At 37.8% G+C, this 21,685-nt stretch overlaps 1 protein-coding gene across 7 annotated transcripts in view; it reads right to left on the reverse strand.

Annotated features, from left to right (window-relative positions):
* The window catches only part of LOC127416025 (NHS-like protein 1), a 154,056-nt gene that overhangs the window by 14,200 nt on the left and 118,171 nt on the right, over nucleotides 1-21,685 (reverse strand). For all 7 annotated transcript variants that reach the window (XM_051655095.1, XM_051655094.1, XM_051655098.1 and 4 more), the window contains exons 2-4: nucleotides 5,865-6,017; nucleotides 2,754-2,881; nucleotides 107-299 (exon numbers count right to left, since the gene is read on the reverse strand). In XM_051655095.1, coding sequence (XP_051511055.1) covers nucleotides 107-299; nucleotides 2,754-2,881; nucleotides 5,865-6,017 — 474 coding nt within the window. The remainder of the gene's footprint in view (nucleotides 1-106; nucleotides 300-2,753; nucleotides 2,882-5,864; nucleotides 6,018-21,685) is intronic.

Here is a 21,685-nt window from a genome sequence, read left to right on the forward strand (position 1 = left end):
ACAAATGTTTAAAATGGAAGTGACATGTTTTTGAAGTCTTTGCAGAGGTTCCTTTAGCTACAGTGCTGGCTGGTTTAACAGACAGTTAACAGAATATGTTTCCTACCTGTGACATTGATGGGGATAATATCTGTGAGAATGGCCTGAGCCTCCTGCCTCATCTTCTCTTCTGGAGTGGGCAGGGGTGGGGCTTTGGTTCGCGGCCCTTGTCCATCAACCTCAGCACCCTCCCCCTGTGCTGGACTCTGTTCCCTCATTTGGTAGGAGTCCTTCTCTTCCTCTCCTGAAGATGCAATGGACTGGAAAACAGGTAAAAATAGAGTTTCATGACATTTCAAAGTGTTGCAATATTTTACATAAAAATACTACACAGATTTTAAAACGCCATGAATTGACAAGTGTGACCACCACTCAAAACAAGCATGTTGGTACTGTAGCATTTGGTCAATGAACACTTAATTATATCTATTTGACCAAAATGCAATCTCAGAATGAGCTAAGAATATAAGTCTATAACTATCATTTGTAAGGATGTCCATCTATACAGCTAGACTGTAAGGGTTCTGTGTAATGTTAAACACACTGGTACCAAGATACGCTCTTCCCTCACACTTGTTGCATGAAGCACCGAAGTTCAATGGAGATGAATAGGAAACAAGTGAATAAAAGATCACAATATATCACAGTTTTGAATCGCAGTAAACAAAACATTAAGAATGCAATACACTAAATATAAAGAAACTCACTGTTGTATTGTGACCCAGATACTGATATAACATTGTATCGCCAGGTCCCTGCTGATTCCCACCATTAATAGGTAAACTTAAAGAGTTATTATTCAGATTTCTGAATCTGTCCCAAAGCTCCTACACCCCTCATTTCTCTTTAGCTTTAGCCAAAGTGTATTTATGGTGTCACGGGTTATTGGAGCAACAGGAGTATTAAAAGCAGTTTCACAGGCAACTAACCATCAAACCACACACACACATATACCCACCCTATAAAAAAGCACACACACATAAATGCACTGAGAGACTCTGAGAAAGAATAGACAATGGAGAGGAGAGAGGGAAAAAGCCAGTGAGGCATTAAAACATGCATTCATGCATTGTGATTTCTAAATTGGAACGCCGTTCACAGAGTTATAAGTGGACCATCTGAAGTTTCAATCGTACACCTGGGCCTCCCCCAGCCTTCAGAATTAGCCAACTAGTTAAATCCCTACAATAAAATAATTATCCATCCAGATCACTAACAACAGTCAAAAACTCATTCACATGTCTTGTTTTACGTTTACCTCTGCCTGAGGTCTTGTTTTATGTTTTTAAATGACATTTTATGACTTTTCTTGCCACAGTCTGCATGGAAGGACTACTAGTCTACTATATGTCTGTCTGTAGAAAGTATGCAGAAAACAATAGATCCTCAGTACTTAACACTCTTAAGTAAGGAAGGAAGGAAAGAAAGAGAGAAGGAAGGAAGGAAGAAGGGAACAAAGGAGGGTAGGAAGGAAACAGAAAGAGGGAAGCAAGCAAAGGAAGGAAGGAAGGAAGACCCTTTGTTTCAGGTAACTGACAATTTCTTCTGAAACATACTTGGAAAATGGAAAAGGCAACTTCCACAAAAGTTATTCTTTCCCAATGAGTGCATTATTGAAATGACAGTGAACTCTAAAGATAATTGAACAAGACAGAGAGCAACTACCCAGCATGCCCATGATGAGAAGAATGCATAAACTAAGCTACAGAAGTAGAAGGCCTGTACCACTCAAGCACCATTAACCTGAGTTAACCTCATACAGTGTGAGACAGTGGGGGTAGGAAAGCTGGTTTAGAGTTGTGAAAAGGGTTAAAAGGGCATGGGATACTTAAGGGTGGGCTAGGGGCAGAAGGACAACAATGGGACCCCTGAATCTTTGCTTTAAAGAACTTGACCTTTCCAGGGCCCCTGGATGCAGTGTGACGCAGGGAGATAAAGGCAGAGAAAATTGGAAGAGTGAGGGCAAGGGCAAGACGGGCGTGCTATAAACAATACTGGTGATTTCTTACTAAAAACTTTTATAACGGTACTACTGAATCCCTTCAATAAAAGCCCTGCTCCTTCAAAAAAACATCTTTAATGGTTATACGGCGAATAGCAGCTTTGTGGAATGTAATATTCCAGTAAATAACACAAGCACAGTTGTTGCTTTCTAAAATGTTCTGAGTTAGTTTCATTAAAGTTTTACTCTCCTGGGGCCCAACTCTCATAATGGGGCCACACATGGCTGACAATACTAATGAAGCCAAGAGAGATGCTGAAGAATTGAGGCGAGAACCCCACAGAGGCACATGTGGGAGGTAGGCACGTAGGCATTTAGTCACTCTCACCAGTAGAGGGCAGTAAAATTCTATGGTCTGCTAGACAGTCAGTTATCTTCAGAGCTATACTGTACATTTGGTTTGAAAACAGTATCTCATACTAGTTTTCGGCACATTGATAAAGAAGTGTTGGCCGATACCAATAGCAGATTATTATTTTCATGTTATGGTCAATAATCAATATGATGCCCAACATTATTAATCTATAATTTAATCTCTATAGTTTTTTAAACAACAATTATAGATTTACACTAAGCGAATGCACATTTATTGAAATCAGGCATTAAAACATTTTATGGTACAGTATCAAAGATGGAGAACTATTTATAACGTTTGAAAAAAAAAGAAAAAAAAGTTAATTAAGCAATAAATGTTTAACTTAAATTAGAATACCTTTTTATCAGCATCATCAACTTCAGAGTCCTCCTCCTCATGTTGGGTTTGTGTGGGACCTGTGAAGCTGGGACCCTGTGAGTAGTACTGTGAGCTGCGGAACCCATCTTTCCTCAGTTTATCACATTCTGCAGGAACAGAAAATACATGTCAGGACATGTCCATCATAACCATTGACAGATATGTTTATATCCTATGCCTTTAGGTGAAGCCACTTATATAGGTGACAAAAATATACAGGGCGTCAGGAAGTTTTAAGAACTTTCAAACATGAATTAAACTGTTTGAGCAGATAATGTTAGTTTAGCTCCCTCTAGTGGTCTGAGAGAAAAAGCATTATTTTGGCATCCCCATAAAAATCATGAATTATGTAAAGGATTTTTGTCATTCCAAAAAAACAAAAAAAAAAAAAACAACAACAGCAAAAAAAAAAACGCTTTTGAAAAATAAATTGGGGGACATTTGATATTTCCATGACTGTTCTAGTTGTTTGTGGGTAAATATTTTTAAAATAATTTTATAGAGTTTGCACTCGCAGAGAGCAGTTTCCAGCCAATGAAATATTTCTAGCCAATGAAGTATATTAGACCCAAGTATAAAAAAAAAATATAATAAAAAAAATACAACAGGAATTTATGACATTTCAAAATTTTGGGCATTTCCATGACTTTTTCAAGCCTGGAAACCACTGTGAACTTCCTGTAAAAAGTCTAGTAGATGTGAGAAAGCGAATTGGAATAGAGATTTGTAAAGTATAGACTGAGATCTCTTTCCTCGCTTTTGGTTCTGCTCTCTGTGTGTGTGTGTGTGTGTGTGTGTGTGTGCTAACTGTTGCAGATGGCAGCTCCATCCCCTTGGCATTCATCCCACGTCACTTCAGTCATCCATTAAGCTGAATCTAGCAATCTCTCCTGCTCACAAACACATGCTCATCTGCTTCATGTCTCCCCCTATTTCCTCACTTTGATATTATGACACTGCAAAGCAGCTGTTCAATTAACTCCAAAAAATGGATCATATTAAACATACCTGAGATGGACATACACAAGTATTACTCGATGTGACAGCTCTATTTCTCTTTTGCAATCTGGTCTCAAAGAATCAATGCGGCAACCAATGGACTGCAATAACCTGATTTAATCAATGGTGCTGTAGTGACACCGCACTCAACAACTCTTCATTCTTTGACTGTACAGCCAAACCAAACTATTGAGCAATAGCAATGTGTTGCCTTCCCATGTGCTATGCTGCCCATGTGCTATGCTGCCCATGTCCTTACCATGTGCACACAAGGCCCTGTCCTTCAACTAAACACACACACACACACACACATTTGCTTTTCTATCATGGTGAGGACTTTCCATTTAAAGTATTAGTTCACCCAAAAAGGAAACATTTTCTTAATAATTTAACCTTCATGTCATGCCAGGTGTGTATGACTTTCTTTCTTCAGCAGAACACAAACAAATGTTTTAGAAGAACATTTCAGCTCTGTAGGCCCATACAATGCAAGTGAATGGTGATCAGACCTTTGTAGCTCCATATCTTCAGAAGCGATATAATAGGTGTGGGTGAGAAACAGGTCAAAATTTTTTACTCTAAATCTCCACTTTCACTTTTATATTTGAAAGTTACATGTGGTGCCTGTTTAGTTTCACTTTCACATCTGAAAGTGAAAGTTAAAGTGGAGATTTAGAGTAAAAAAGGACTTAAATATTCTTCTGTTTCTAATCCACACCTATTATATTGCTTCTGAAGATTTAAATACTGGAGTCATATGGATTACTTTTATGTTTCCTTTATGTGATTTTTTGCTAAAAATCTTTGTTTGTGTTCTGCTGAAGAAAGAAAGTCATACACATCTGGGATGGCATGAGGGTGAGTAAATGATCAGAGAATTTTCATTTTTGGGTGAACTTTCCCTTTAACAATAGAGGCTAATGATATTTTTTTATCCCCTAACCCTATCTGAATTACACCCTTGCAAACAAAAGGGGTCATCAATATTTTCTGTCCATTTTCCTAGAAGAAAAATACATTTAAATATGTGAAATGTCTTAAAAGACATTTAAAAGATATTTAGACATTTAAGACATTAAGACATATATATCTGTTATATGTTTACTCAGTGGCCTCTAAAGCTAACATGCATGGATGGCCTCAAAGCTACAAAACTTCAATTTTATTTCAATGGACAGTAAATGCAAACTTTTTTTGTATGAAAGATGTTAATGGTCCAACCAAAAAAATTTTCTGAAACACCAATACAGAGAGTGTAAAAGCAGTGGGAAGCTTCAATAAATTTCAACTTTATGCACATTCAACCTGTCTTCCTCTAATCCCACAAAAACATTCTTTTATTTGCTAAGCCTTTATAGTTTCCTTCAACACTTATTTGTCAGCTGTCGCATTGAAAAGACTGCACAACTTTACAAATTTCTTTAACTTGTCATAAAAAGAGAGCTGTGAACTTCCTCTGTCCCACATGTGTTCTCAGTGCTGTTTGCCTTTGCAGAATAAAAGGGTGATTAAGCACTAAAACTTAAGGACTAAAGTCATTTTCTTAATCAGAAAGAAACTGCTAGAGAAGAATTAACAAGAGAGTGAGAAGTAAACTGTCTTTAGATAAAGACTAAAATGAGTAATTGACCACACAGTACCATCCTTCTTCTCTCCATACACCCTGTTCTTTGTCCTCATTTCTCCTCGTCCTTCTCTCTGCCCTCTGAAGGCCTGAAGTCTGTATTATAGTTATATGACCTACACATTTGTGCATGTATAATTAATCAGGCATCACACCAGCCATCTGCACAACTATATTGGTAACTAATGCCCAGGTTACATTTAACTTTCATCAACTGATTTCAGGATAAAAGCTATCTATTAAAACCAAATTATCATTTCTCTGGGCTCCGTTCTGAACTACCCCCTGGAACAGTGCACTAGCAACCTGTCACTGATGTCACGTTCACAGGTGTCTAGTGAGAACATTAGAACAGCGAGTGACATAATGGTATGCGTTCACCTGCTGCTGTGTGTGTTTGTTCCCATGGCAATGCTGATGTCATGGTTGATTGTGGTGGCAGTGTGTATGAGGTGTGCTGCTCTTACCTCTGAGGGCTGTTTTCAGATTAACTTTGGCCTGACGGTGCAGGTCTTCCACACAGGCAGGTCGGGAGCCCGGCAAGAAGACGTTCTCTTGCTGGTGCCATGGAGCCGTGTAGTGTACAGTCCACTTTTTCTCTTCATCCAAATTAGACACAGCTAAAATGAAACACAAAGACACTTAAAAATGCTGCTCATACTGTAATAATTATACATTACCAAATAGAAATAAAGTCTAGATTTTAGATAGGTTTGAAATTTCAGAATTCAAATAAAATCTGAAATCATACTTAAACCAAATCATTTACACAACTGTTTTCTTCAGCTATGACCATGAGAACAAATGGTCTTTTTTTTTTTTAATTGTATGTTACTTCACAGTTGTGTACTGTAGTTAAACCCATGAAACTTGACGCAAAAAAACAAACACGAACACAAATTCACATTTAAGTTTATTTATTTATTTTGATAAAATATGAAATCCTGCATTTACCTTGTTGTTTAAGCACTTGTTTGCTGTGGCTAAACCTGTGAAACTTATCGCAAATATCACACAAATTTACCATTTCAGTATTTTTTTTATTTATTTTTTTCAATGAAATTGTACATAAACCCTGTTGTTTACACATTTGTTTGCTGTCGCTAAACCCATGGCACTTAATGCAAAGAACATACACTAAACAAATTTACTTTTTCTGTATTTTTTAATACAAAATCGAACGTAAACCCTGTTGTTCACTGTCGCTAAACCCATGAAACTTAACGGAAAAACAAAAAGCAAAAATGAATGCAAATCACACAAAAGTACATTATTGGTATAATTTAAAATATGAATTCATACATAAACCCTGCTGCTTACACAGTTGTTCACTGTACCTAAACCCATGACATGTAATGCAAAGAACATTCACAAATGCATATCACACAAATGCAAGTAAATGCCCCCAATGTGTCCATTTGAGGACTCACCATGAGTCAAAACAGGGCCAACAGGACTGCTGTGTGCTCTCATTTTGATTGAAAAACTGCTCTTCTTTCGTGCTCTGCACAACCCTGATCTACACAACCTGTCTGTGATCTACTGTGTAGATCAGGGTTGTGCAGAGCATGAAAGAAGAGCAGTTTTTCAATCAAAATGAGAGCACACAGGAGTCTTTGGGGTTCTTTGGACCCCAAAGAACTGGTACCAGAGGGTGGCCCAAAGCAAACAGGAAGACTGATCTATCCAACACATTAGCAGTGGTATAAATGGCCATGATTGACTTGGGTGAAAGGGAACCTTAAGGAAAGACCCCTGGAGTTCAAACCTCCAGCTGTCCCAACAGCAAACAAACAAAAACAACAAGCTGGTCGTTAGAACGAGAGAGGAAGGGAAAGTAGGATGGAGGTGGGGGATTTCTCACAGGTGTGAGGAGCTATCCACAGGTGGTACTGGACCATTAGGACATGATGGCCCATCATGCGAGAGCTGCCAGACTGACAAGCGGAGTCCATGGGAGGCCATTGTGTTCATTCATGACTTTAAATAAAGAAGTGATTTCTCACTCACTCTCCAGAGAGACTAACACGTCTTACTGCAAATGAATGTGAGCACAGCTTCTGGCCTCGCTCTGCTCCAGAGATCCCTCCATAAGGTGCGAGATAATTTTTTTTAAGACATTTAGACATATTTTTTCATCCCTTCTCCAGGATTTTCATTATCTTTGAACCACAACTCCAAGCCTTTGAACTTATTGTTGTTTAAATCAGCACTGGGCTTCAAAGGGACATTTTCTCTTCAAGGCATCAACTGTGAATATGCAGACATCAGACGAGACAAAACAGAAAAACACATTCAGAGGGCATTTAGTAGTGTGGCACAATACATGTTAAAACTACAGTCATTTGTGAATGATCATTCAGTAATACACTGATCATCTAACAAGTGCTTTAGGCTAAAAAGGAGTTCTCCATTAAGGATAACCTGCTAAAAAATATCCAATTTAAGCTGGTAACTGGTAACTGGTTTCCCACATGTCTAAGCTGGTCATTAACTGATACAAGATGGTCATTAGTTGGTTTACCACCTACCATGTTCCAAAAATCTTCACCACAATAAGTTGGTGACCAGCTTGTAGCTGGTTTCTTGTTGGTTCAAGGTGGTCTACCAAGAGAAACCAACATCCATATTAAAAACACAGCTACCAGTTTAAGCTGGATTTTCGAACAGGGTATTAATTAACTGCTTAAACCATGTAGGTACCACCAGTCATCAAGGTTCCTAGTATTTTAGGTAATGGGATGAAGCACTTTGATATAGCAGTGTATTCATCAAGTATTTAGAACAGCAACCAAATCATAGACTTGCCCAGAGAAAGTGGCCACAGTCGGAAATATTGATGCATGGAGTATTCATTGAATTTGTGTTTGCCTCAGGTTAGCATCTAAATGTTATGTGATCTGTGTGGTAACAACTAAACATGTCAATAAGCTATTGATAGTGACCAGCTGACTCGCACAGTCATCGCCTGTAGTTTTCAGCAGAAATGTATTTAGCACCTTTCACAAAGTTTTGCACCTCCTCCGCCCTTGCAAGTTCCATTTAATGAATATTTTGGCAAATATTATTATGATTCCCACTAGGGTTGCCACGGTGTACGGTGTTACGCAGTACAAGGGACAACATCGGTGTGAAATTTCATACCGGTGGAAACATTATGAATGGAACTTCCAATATCAATTCAATAGCCTAATGAATAGAATAGCCTTAAATATAGAATAGTTATCTAATGAAGAGTTTGCGACCCCCGATAAATGAACCTAAACAACGCACTGAAAGCCAGATTATTTTTTACCAACGTATCAAATTACACAGGCATCACGCAAGGCCATCCATGCATGTTGCATGTGAAGTGCACACACTGACAGAAGACGTTTAATTGCAGGTAGCGAATATAATGTGTATGGTGGGTAACTGTAAGACATCTCAGATTCGGAATGACACAATAAATGCTGTTAGACACACAGACACACGCTTGAAGAAACACACTTTATTATATTTTTAAGAACAGATGACAGAAAAGCCATCTATGTGCACGTCTGACGTGCTGTATGTTCGGAGGCGTGCCTTGTGAAACACACGTGTATGTAAAGGGTTTCAGTCTTCTGACGATTTAATTGGATATTGTGATATATATAGTTATTATTTTTGTAAATATTTTTTTATAAAAAATATTTTTTTTGAAAAATATTGTATTATTGTAGTTTACCTTGCTGAATAATTACAGATTAACATTGACATTAACCTGACTTTTAGTATAAAGAGATCATTGAAATGATTTGAAAGTTATGAAGCAAGGTAGCTTGCAATTCGTCAGTGTTAGCAGGCAAGATCAAGTTAGCTAAAATTACACTGATCAATCCTTATGGCACTATATTTCACATGTTTTGCAGTTATAAGCTTACCTGTCCAATAAGAAGAACGGCAATTCTGTGTCAGTTTTGATCCCCAAAACCGAACGAAGGTCCCTCCAGGAATCAAATGCCCTGCCGATGTTCACTCTAGTTTTCGCTCGACCACGATCACGTTCCCGCTTAGCCAGATGGGATTCAGTAAATAAATGTTTTTTTGTTTTGTTTTGTTTTTGGCTTACTTGGAGTTTGTTTAGGAGTCGGTGTTGTGCTGGGAGTCAGACATTTGCTGGATTCCATCTCTAAGATAACGTTACCTAGTGTTGCAGACTGTCTGTTGACGCTGTTGAATAGTGGAAGAGAAGCTATTACTGTCTGAGGCAAGGCTCTCGGAAGCGTGCATAAAGGTCACATCCTTTGGATTTTCCCGGCAAAAGTGACCCGCTCCCTTCGCATGAAAATCAGTCCAGGAAGGGCTCATTTTTTAAGTTGCGTTACAAGCTGTTCACACATTGGCAAAAAAAAAGGCGAATATTACATGAAAAATGTTACATATTGCACCTTTAACGAAAATTACCCCATAGTACCACCTAGCGTCCAACCAGCAGTAAAACCGGTGTTAGTCGGTTTGAACTTGAACGGTGTTAGTCGGTTTGAACTTGAACACCGCACCGGTGTGAAAATTATGATACCGTGGCATGTCTAATTCCCACACATAATGTAACATTTAGTATGTTTATACACTACCGGTCAAACGTTTTGAAACACTTGACTGAAATGTTTCTCATGATCTTAAAAATCTTTTGATCTGAAGGCATATGCTTAAATGTTTGAAATTAGTTTTGTAGACAGAAATATAATTGTGCCACCATATTAATTTATTTCATTATAAAACAAACATTTTATTAAAAAAAAAAAGGTTTTGAAATTGATGACTTTGACCAAATAATAAAGAAAAACAGCCAATAAGTGCCCAACATAGATGGGAACACTTTCAATACTGTTTAGAAAGCATCCCAGGGTGATACCTCAAGAAGTTGGTTGAGAAAATGTCAAGAGTACATGTCTGCAAATTCTAGGTAAAGGGTGACTACTTTGAAGATGCTAAAATATAACACAGTTTTGATTTATTTTGGATTTTGTTTAGTCACAACATAATTCCCATAATTCCATTTATGTTATTCCATAGTTTTGATGACTTTACTATTATTCTAAAATGTGAAAAAAAAAAGAAAAATTATAATAAAGAATAAGCTTTTCAGAACTTTTGACCGGTAGTGTATGTGCAGTTATAATAAAGATTCTGTAATCAAGATTCTGTTCAAGTACACACGACATGATGCATAATCGGACAGGTACGATTTCAGTCTGACTAAAAGTTTACATGACATTTAAAAAAAAAGGTGAATTATTGTTTTAGTCTGACTGCAATAAAACTATAGTGCATGTAAACCTACTGATTGCACTCTGAGAGCCAAAACACACACTCACTTACTCACAAACACATATGCTACTTCAATCGATGGGACCATTTACACAAAAGATCCACAAAAAATGGTTTAAACAACCTTCATATTCAGAGAGTGAGATAAAAGAGAGAGATCCCTCTGAAGTGCCTACAATAAATATAGATGATTGTAGAATAGGTAATACACACACTCAGACTGCCCATTAAACGTCAGTGTAGGCTTATGTGTTTGAAAGAGGGACCTGCTCTTGTGTAGTGAGGGGAACAGGCTGTAGGAACCAGGACAAAAACCTGCATTGTGCCCAATATCAATCTCCACATCAGCCTGAGCTCAGCACTCAGAATCAGCCTATTCAAAACTCCCATAATCCCCCTGGACACTGCTCATACCCACACACACAACACACACACTACTGCACACACTTCCCATCCACCATGTGCAGTAATGGAGGATGGACGTACCCACCCAATCTCAGCTCAGAAGATAAATTATCATTGATGACAATTAAAACACAATTTGTGCTTTGTTATTTTTAAGGCTTGCCATTTAACTTAATATTTATGAATAATGAACAAAAGCTTTTTTTATTATGATTATTATTTCCAGGTTCAAATGCAAATCATATACAGTACAATAATTAATTTGAAAGTGTCTTTCAGATACTGTGGGTCTGTGTTGATATTTGAAACCAGAGTCAATATAAAAAGCTGCACACACACCCACAGATGTCATTCTCTGGCCATCGTTAGCAAGGTGTTAACAGTCTTGTTTATTAAAATGTATAGGAAACGACTTGTCTGTCCCAGTTAAGATTTAGAGGTTTACAGCTTTATATGTATAATGTAAACTTACGAACCTGACAATCAAATCACTGACCTGTCAGAGACAATCTTAGATCTCAAAGACAAATACAGCCATTGAAATTCCACAAAGGATCAACCTCCTTAAAATCAATCACTAGCTGGTAGATCGATAAAGTGCAGGACCATCCTGCTGGATAAGGCAGGTTTATGCTTGTTAGTGTTTGTCTAGCTGGTGGATCAGCATATCCATGTTGTTCACCAGCATGGTCTTTCTGCTGAATCTGGTTGAGCTAATGAGATTTGCTGGTTAAGTTAGTTAAGAAGGCTGGTGGGGACTCAATCACACCAGTATCCAAAACACAATGCTGGTGACCAGCTATGCTGTTCTTTTCAACAGGGTACTCCAACAAGTTAACAAAACAAAAATTTACTCTGATCAAACATGGTAAAAGTATTGCATATATAGTTCTCACCCTTCCGTTTGAAGTATTTAATGACAGACTTGAGAGAAGTCCCGATGAACACCATTATTCCAGTGTGTGTTGCAGGTGGACACTGTGTAGAATTGTCACGGCCTCCCAGTCTACGGGAGCGCTGGACAAGTTTTGTGCGTTGAAAAGCCGTGTCCTCTCGCCAATAAGTCGGTGTGTGCCTCTACCCATCTAATCAACGCCTATTGGCTTCACAATGAGCCCCTCCTACCGACACACACACCCTCAGTCCAACCCTGGGAAACACCCCCTCCTCCCTCACACACACACACACACGCTAACAGACACTCCCTGGGGCTCAGAGGGAGGGGTGTAGTAGATGCCCCTCAATTCATCTGTACTTCGGTTACCAAGGAGCTCTCCTTTCACTTGTTTTCCCTCTCACTCTCTCTTTGGATGTATGCTGATAATCTGAAGTATACGCCCTTCCCTCTACTCTACTACACCTGAAACACCACAGGAAACAAAAATCACAAGTGAAATCTCTTTAATATGTCAATTGTTTCTCCCAGACAGCATTGAGATCAAATGGGGAGCAAATTGATGCTTTTGCTGAAGTCTCCACCTCCTCAGAATTTTCACCTGAGAAAAAGACCCCAGTATTCTCAATTGTGTCTCTTCTAGAGAATATGTCAGAAGATGTCTGAACAATCCCAAATCTGAAAGTCAGCAATCAAAAGAAATTTCAATATCAACTCAAAGATTTTTCATTAAGTTCCACAAATAAAATGTCTGAGCTGTTATCCTCATACATTTTATAGTGCTATTCTCTTACTGTATGGCAACAATCAAATATGTAGGCAAATATCTAAGATTGAAGTCGCTTCAATTTCAGAAAAAAACTTTTAAATCTGAATATTTGTGTCATTTGTGCCTACTTGCATTTCACCAAAGGAGAAACATCTGAGACAAAGGTGATACTTCAAACATAGCTGAGAACTCTATAATGTCTCCTAAGCGATGAAAGAACAACACAATTTGCCTTTCTTTCCTCATCTTTGGACTATAATGCTGTGCATGTATGCTTTCAGAATTCACATGTGTGTATCCATCTCATTCTTTGCTAGATGACAGAAGGAGTTGGTCTCCCACTGATAAGCCGGCTTGCCGTGTTAGCACACAGCCACTGAATCTAGAGCATTGGAATATAGATCACACACACACACACACAGACACACACACACACACAATCTGCCTATTGTCTACATGCCCGTACACACACACACACACACACACACACACACACACACACCATGACCTGTTTCTTTTCATTTTGAGGGGGGTGTAAAAGGGTCTGAATGGAAGGGGGTGTGATGGGTGGGTGAATTTGGACCTGAATGGGGTTGCAAATGATTACTGAACTAGAGGAGGTAATGCATTGAACACCACATCCCTCCAGATATCCCTATCATCCCCTTTGCAACCCAAACACACAAATCTAAGCTATTCATGACGTTTACTTCTTGGTTGTCAAAATAATTTGTTTATTTGTTTCGAAGTAATGAGCATGCATATCCAAGAACAGTGTTATTGTATGTCTTATTTTTTTATTTCTATTTTTTCTTTTCCATTTATTTTCGTTAGTTTTCACTCCATAACTGAGTTTTAGGCCACGTCCACACAAATACATTTTCGTTTGAAAACCCATAAATTTTGCTATGTTTACGCCTCTCATCCACACTGGAACGGTGTTTAGTTAAGTTTGAGTTTTTCAGTGTTTTCTAGATTCAGTATAGTTTCACAAAATATATATAAATATATATATATTTTTTTGTTGGTATTTAGGGCTGACAAAATTAATGAATTAACTAATTAAAATATATTTAATGTTGTAAAATTTCTCAGGGCCATCTAGTTTTATCGCTATCTAGTAGCATTTTCATGTTTAATGAAGGCAGGCTTTAAAGGTTTCCAATTGAATAATATACTGTATATCAAAAACTTGAATTAATTTATGGTAATTCTTATTTCATTTTATTTGTTACAGTTTTGGAGTCATGAAAATGTATTTCAGTTAAGTTTCAGTTTTTCCAGTTATGTTAGACTTTTTTTTTTAGATTTTTAGATTTTTATTTTAGTTAATGAAAATGTTTTCATTTAGTTTCGTTAACGCTAATAACACAGAGGAGAGATGTGTGTGAATAAGTGTGTGTGCGCGTGTGCCACTCACATTTACTCACTGCCAAATTCTAACAGTGAGTCTTTTCTCTTAGTAAGCCCCATATCCACCCACTTCCTCTATATTTTGAGCCTTTTCTCTTTGCACTTGTGTGTGTGTGTGTGTGTTACAGAATCAATGTTTTCCTGTGTGCATGTATTCCATGCTGTCTGGCACGAGTACAGTATTAGGATTATGCATGCTTGTGTGGGCAGCAGTAATTAACACGCTATTGTTCAGTTCTCACTTCACAGACAGGACAACATATCTGTCTGTCACTGCAGGATTACAGCCATTACAGACATGGTCACTGTCTGTGTCTGTCTATGTGTGTATTCATGCATGTGTACAGTGTGTCAGCCCATATCTCCATTATTTAACAAAAATGACAAATGTTTATGTTTATAACAATAATGAATATGTGTAATTAACTTGAGTGCCATTAGCAAAAATAACTCAGATGTGAGGCGTATTCTCTCATTAGTGTCAGAAATCTATTCATGAAATTCTATGGGGATTTTGGACACCACTGTTTACTCATGCTATTCAGTTTTATCTCTGGACTTTCTCTTTTCCAACTTTACCTTTCCTCTCCTGAACCTCTGTCCTCCCACATTCTCATTCACTCTGTTGCCACTGCTTTTGATGACTATTAAAATAATCCTCATTGATTTTCCTCTCTCTTTCTCTCCTGTTGGTCTGCACTTAAAAGCACTAGTCTCTTATCCTCAAAAAAGAAAGAGAGAGAGAGAGAGAGAGAGAGAAAGAGAGAGAGAGAGAGAGTATGTGACAGGTCTGAGAGACCTCCAGCCAGCACGGAACCTGTTCTGGGTGTGTTTATTCAGTGTACTGAGGTCAGCTCTCACAAAATACTGCATAAGCACAGCTGTCTCTGCTATTCTATAACCACTTATACAAATATTCTGCATTTTCAATCTGCACTAAGGTGAGTGCACTAACTCACTTGAAATCTTATTTTTCATCTTTAGTTCATCTTTCCTAATTACTTGATTCATTTAACCTTTAAAATTAATTAATTGATGCTTTAACTTTGTTAAATTCGTTAATTGATACTTTCTTTGCAACTGTTTCATTTTACTGTATTTTATTCTGCATTTTTTTTATTTCCTCTACTTGCACAATTGTTATTTTACTTAACATCCTTTTTTTTTGTGCAGCTTCATTCACTACGAGAAACGAGCACTCGCACATATGCATGTGAGCGTTTAAAAAGCTTCCGGCTGTAGACAAACAGCGTGGGTATGGAATTGAGTCAGTACTCAGTACTGCTGGTACTTTAAACTGATGGCTATTAGAATATTAAACTGAGCAGTAATTTTGTGGCACCCCTACCCAGTCCTGGCGGCATCCAGTTTGGGAACCACTGTTATAATAAACCACATAAATTGAATTGAAAAATGAACTGAAGAAGAAAGACAGGACATGACTATGAAGACTATAAAATCAGGGGTCAGTCACAGTGGAGGCCTAGTGTGGAGCTGATGTGATCAACATGATTCAGGGCGAATCTTTTGTAAGTGCAGACAAACCACTGACACACACAGTATTCTTTGCTCTCCCTCCATTAAATTCTGCCAATCCTTTAGACCCCAAACACTTTGTGTTTACCCATAACAAATCACTCCATCCCTCACTATAAGATACAGTAGCTGCAAAAAATGTATCAACATTCAACAACCACACATGACAAGAAAAATCTGCATTAAAAAAAAAACATTGCCTTCTTGGTTTTGAAAGGCAATAAACAGCTGCAGGGTTCAAAAGTGTTTGAAATCAGGCCTGAGCTTATTAGCATTTAGCTTGATTTGCAGATAAGGCTTGTTAAAGAGGAATAGGCTGCTAGGAGGGACAGAAAACATCCAGACAGACTACTTGAGTTTTTGGCACAGCACCAATCCTGCGTGAAGTTTCCTGAAGTAATTTGGTTTAGAGAGGTCGGTGTCCATGCAGGAGTTGTGTTGCATTGTGTTGTCCTGAAAAGGAGTCTCAAGCAATGTCTGGCCATACCGTGTCTGCATAAGTGTGTATGTGAATACAAAAGATCAGGCATTGTGTTGAATAATAGGCTTGGGCCTCCCAGTGAAGGCATTCGCCGCTTTTGTATTGCCAATGAGAACCTCCAATGACTCTAGCTAGATTGAATACAGCAGACATAGCATACAACCTTTATCGAGGGAGGAGAACTTTTACCATCAGTGCGCTCTCTCCAGATGAATCAAGTTTTGATGGAAGGGAAACCAGAGATGAAGAAAAGAGAAATAAGTTACTTTGAAGTGGAGTCGTTTAGAAAGCCACACCTTGGTGAGAACACAGACAAGTCAAACATGAAAGAGAGATGCAATGAAACACAATTCAAAAGGGAAATATCAGAGAGCGAGTTTTCGGCAATAATGCCATGTCTACACTAATACGTTTAAGTTTGAAAATTTATCTTTTTCCTCTACGTTTTGGCCTTCCGTCCACACTGAGACAGTGTTTTTGTTAGCGAAAACTGAGCTTTTTGAAAATACTCTCCCAGTGGACTGATGTATCTGAAAACATCGCATGACATCTTTGTTATCATGTGATGCAGTAATGTGATTCATTCAACCAAAACAATCAAGATGGCAGCCCGTGTTATAGTGGTGCTCTTGTGCCTGATATTCATTTTGATAGCGTTATTACTTTGTACAACATTCACACAGCATTCCTTCAAAGGCGACAGGAAGTTTACTTGGAATTGTTGTCCGGTGACAGAACACAAGGACAATTGCGTTTCAGACCGTACATGCAACTGCGATTTTTCGCATGTGCAATATGTGGATTTAAGCGTTTTCATACGTTTCGGTGTGGATGAGAAACTTTTGAAAAATGCTTGAAAATGGCAGTGTGGACAGAGCATTTTTAGAATGCAGTTTTCAAATGTATCGAGGTTAATGCAGACATAGCCTTAATTTCCCAAATGCTCCCTCCGTCCACCTTGTTCAACCAAACAGATTTCCATTTTTGAATAAACTATTTCTTTAAAACTTTTTGGTAAATCAGCAAACAAATGGCATACTTGCAGTTCTCTCTGCACATTAAGCTGCAATAGGAGAAACTTGGTAACAAAATAACCAATGTAAGCCTATTATTGTGTAGGTGATTAAGATATCGCTTTAGTATGTCCCAACCGTTTCTACACTCCAGGAACTGACATATTTCGCTTCTGTATCTGCTTTCTTGTTTAAATGAGAACAACCACCCTGGCTGACTACAAATATGGCCAAAGACAGTCTGTTTTGTGATCACAAACAGGCATGCAATGCCCTGCAAGTTGTCTTTTCTACAGGACACCAGGAGGGTAGCTGTTAATGTGTCCCTCTCACACACAAAGACTTTTCAGCGGATTTCTCTGAGGAATTGAGCCATTATTGCCGTTTGTTTGGCCACTAAGGTGGTTTTGTCCGGACATGATGAAGGTAGTAAATCTGTCTGTTTTGTCAATTAATTGTGAGGAGATTTAAGGGCTGCCTTAAAGTAATTTGTGCTTGTCTGTTTCTGTTCCATTACATTGGAGATGTACCCATATCTTTTAGCTTTGAAGCCATTTGTATGCTATTAATTCTCTTCTGGGAAAACAGACCAAAAATATTGATGACACTTCTTACACTCACTAATTTTGTCCAATAAAATGCTCTCTAGAATGAGAATGCCCTGCCCCCTTTTACCAAACCTTCCGACCAGCAATAGCAAGTAGTGAATCATCATTCAAGCTATTTCATTAAAAAAGGGACGCCTTCACTCCTTAAGCCATGAGGTCTTTAAAAGGTAAATAATTTAATCATATTCTCGCACACATTTAACACTTGACATGTTTTTGTATTTGTGTCTCTGCCTGTGGACTCCATGTACAGCAGCTGTCTGAAGGGAGCCATTAGGAAGAGTGAGATTCTGAGGAAAACCTTCAGTTTGAGCACTGGTCTCATGACACCACATCAGCTGATACAAAGCTTTCCATTTCCCCAAAGCACAAAGCACACAGTCAATCAGGTTAGGTAGAATGTGTGAAGAATGGAAACAAGTGAAACTCACACACATCCTTACATTGGGGTGTCTTAGGACACATGCACACTCCTCCATCTAGCTGTATATCTACTCAAATCTCACTGTTGGTGTAATTGGGCAGCAGTCTTTGTCTGAAGCTCTTTGTGCATTAAAGGCAATAGGTGCCCATGCTGGCTGTAAAAGGTCATATGAATATTATGTCAATATAATATTTCCATGGTTGTGTGCTTGTCTCATGAAAGTGTCATACTCTAATGCAGCTCATTGAATTGGTGGGAGCAAGACATGTGCCCTGTCTACTCCTGTTTTTATTTATGGATAAGATAAAAATAAATAAAAAAACACAATCTAAATGTACAAAGTGACATTTGCTTGTATTTCCCCATGAAAGTATTATACATATATTAATACCATGAAATACCAAGGCTACTCTTTAAGACAGAAGTATATTCAAAGATTGCTTGGCTGGTTGTGACCTCAATTTTATAGTAGGATCATCATTTTATTATTCCCACTGAGTATTAAAACTGTACTAATTACATAATTAACTAGCTATCATGCCTCATCTCCCTGAAACATTCACACCAATTAGCACTATGAAAAACACTCATTATAAAACATTGAAATGTAATGTATGTCACTTCCACAATCTGCAAAATTATGGTTTTGACAGTACCTGGAGTCAATTATGCTTTTGCATTGGCCTCTGGGTTTAACAGCTACTCTGAAATCCACTTTAATTAGGTGCATTAGTTTAATGGAGTATCAGGTTTTAAGGGTTCGGTGAAGGTACAGTCTACATGAAAGCAAGTGAGAGAAAGGTTAATTAGTCAGTAGGTGAGTCCACTAGCCTGTACCTGAGATGACATGGCATGTGTTTGTGCGTTAAACAGTACTACTGCTAATGTAATCCAGCAAGTGTTGCTCAGCCAATCAACAGTGACCCCAAAAGGGTGACACCAAATCGAAGAGTGTCAAACTCAATCTATGAGCTACAGGAATTCTAAGGCTGATTAGGAGATATTCTCAAAGTCTGTCAGCATCCGGCAGGATTTTCTATAGAGCTGACAATCATTATGGGGGGAGATCTCTTGGGACAGGGGGCAAATAGGTCTGATTCCAGTGTGCAACCGGAGCAAACTGACCCATATTTATGACTATAGACAGGAACCGGTGCTCCATGGAGAGAATTGGTGCATGATTAAGTCACAGTGTCAACCCCCAGTCTCCTCTCCGCATCCAGAGTCCAAACATCAACAGTTTCTGGTCAAATCAGGACAGTCCAAAGATTTCATAAAGACAAACCAATGAGCAGACATAGGATAGGGATGTGGGTTGTCTGAATGACTTGTCCATTTAATTAGGTTGGTTTTGGGTTCATCTGACCCCAATTAGACAGTCTTCTTAAGGCTTAGTCACATTTACCTTTGCACAGAGAAATTCTGCAGGTGAAATACGTTCATCTCAATCAGAATCCAAGCAATCAGAAATTTCCCCTGATGGACTTCCGGTGGCTAAGTTTTTCTCAACACAAAATTTTGTGTAGGGTTCAAGTCTGGTGAACATCGACATGCGTATTCACAGTGTTGACCAATTGTAATTTGCTTGGATTGGCAGTGACCTGTGTGCTGGCAGTGCTTCATACATAGCTAAACAATGTGATCTAATGAGAATTTGTATGTATTCTTACGTAAAGTTTGGTTCTAGCAAACATACATTCTCTTATGTTTGCATAGACACAGAAACATACAATATTGACGTATTGACAGCATCTAAACGTCTTCATTTTATGTATTAACGCCTATAGAAACATACAAATGTTTATGTGTACTGTTTGAATGAATTATTATTGAATAATTCATAGAATTAATCAGTTAATTACATTTAATTTATAATCAATAAGATTAGTTAAATGCCATCACATTTATTTAATGAAGTTGACAAAATATGACATTTTATTGGTTTCATTTAGTTCTGTTTGATTTCTGTTGCCCTATACAACGTTTTAAAGGATTTTATCACTTTAACCAAGACTAAACTTTAAAATATTAAAATGAATAAAAACACTGCAATCGTTTAATCATTTATTAAGCATTTAATTTTATTTGTGTTTGCCATGGGACACAAAAGGAGTTTTCAGAATATGCCAAAAAAACAAAATAAACTACAAAAAGCACCATAAAACAATAATCAAATGAATCCATACATTTGTTAGCTATACTCCAAATCTTCAGACTGCTTTCTGTGAAGAACAGACTCAAATTCAAGCCTTTTATTCAACAATCTCCATCTCCATCCGCCGCAGCACCGTCGTGCCCGCTGTAACTGTCAACCCGCATTGGTTTCGTTTTCAAAATTAAAAAATTGCCACCTCAAGCATTACAACCAGCAGTTTTATGGCAGTGATCTCAAATGCTCATTGGCTCTCAAGTGTTTCGTGACCGTTTGCGACATGCCGTATTCTGCGATGTATATGACTGAATGAGAAATGGCAGCACCATTGAGTACATCAGGAGAAGATTTACAGCAATTAATAATTAAAATTCTACTCTCCACCTCACACAATGCTATAGTATGCCGTCAGGGAGCACAGCGGATGCAGCGCATTGCCCTTTGGACTACTTTTATACTGAATTTTAATAAATTCATAAATTACTGTGATTAAATTTGTCCGCCTGTTACGTGTTTTATATGATTAATAAATGGTCATGGTTAGGTTTAGGAGTAGGTGTGGGATTAGCGGCTGTAAAATATATATATATATATATATATATATATATATAAATATATTGTAACAAAAATTATTGCTACTGTACATTAATCTTGTTACATGTTTTTATATTGCTGAACTGTGGTTATGTTTAGAGGTTAGGGTAGAGTTAAAGGATCTAAAATATCTATAAAACAGTAGAAAATGTACAAATATATTTAGAATCGATTAGTGTATTCAGATATAGTTGTAATGGATTCGTCAATATTTTACATTTCTAAAGCTGTAAATACGTAAAAATGTTTATGTTTTAGATGCTTTCAAACGTCCATATTGTTCGTTTTAGTGTCTAACCAAACGTACAAACATGTACATTTAAATGTTACAAATATTAACGTAAAAATAGCTACGTATATTAATGAGATCAGGCTGAGCTATACTAAATATTCACAATGAACGAGGATATCATTTTAGTGAGGAGTTTCTTTATAACTGTACTCTCCAATAGTACAGAGAGCAGCATAAAACAATATGCTGCTTGGCAATGAGTATTTGCAGGTTCACACATGCTTCATTTCCAGAGGAATTTCGCCATGCATAAGTAAATGAGACTGTTTGGGGGCATTTAAATAAAATGCATCCTTGCATTCAAAAACAGATAGAGGGAGTGGAAAGGAATGGAAAAAATAGAGTGACGGAATACATTTTTAAAAGTTGGACTACTTTTAACTTGACAAAGCACCTTAAAAACCCAGTGCT

This window comes from Myxocyprinus asiaticus, chromosome 25 (assembly GCF_019703515.2).
Source record: "Myxocyprinus asiaticus isolate MX2 ecotype Aquarium Trade chromosome 25, UBuf_Myxa_2, whole genome shotgun sequence".
Lineage (NCBI taxonomy): Eukaryota > Metazoa > Chordata > Actinopteri > Cypriniformes > Catostomidae > Myxocyprinus > Myxocyprinus asiaticus.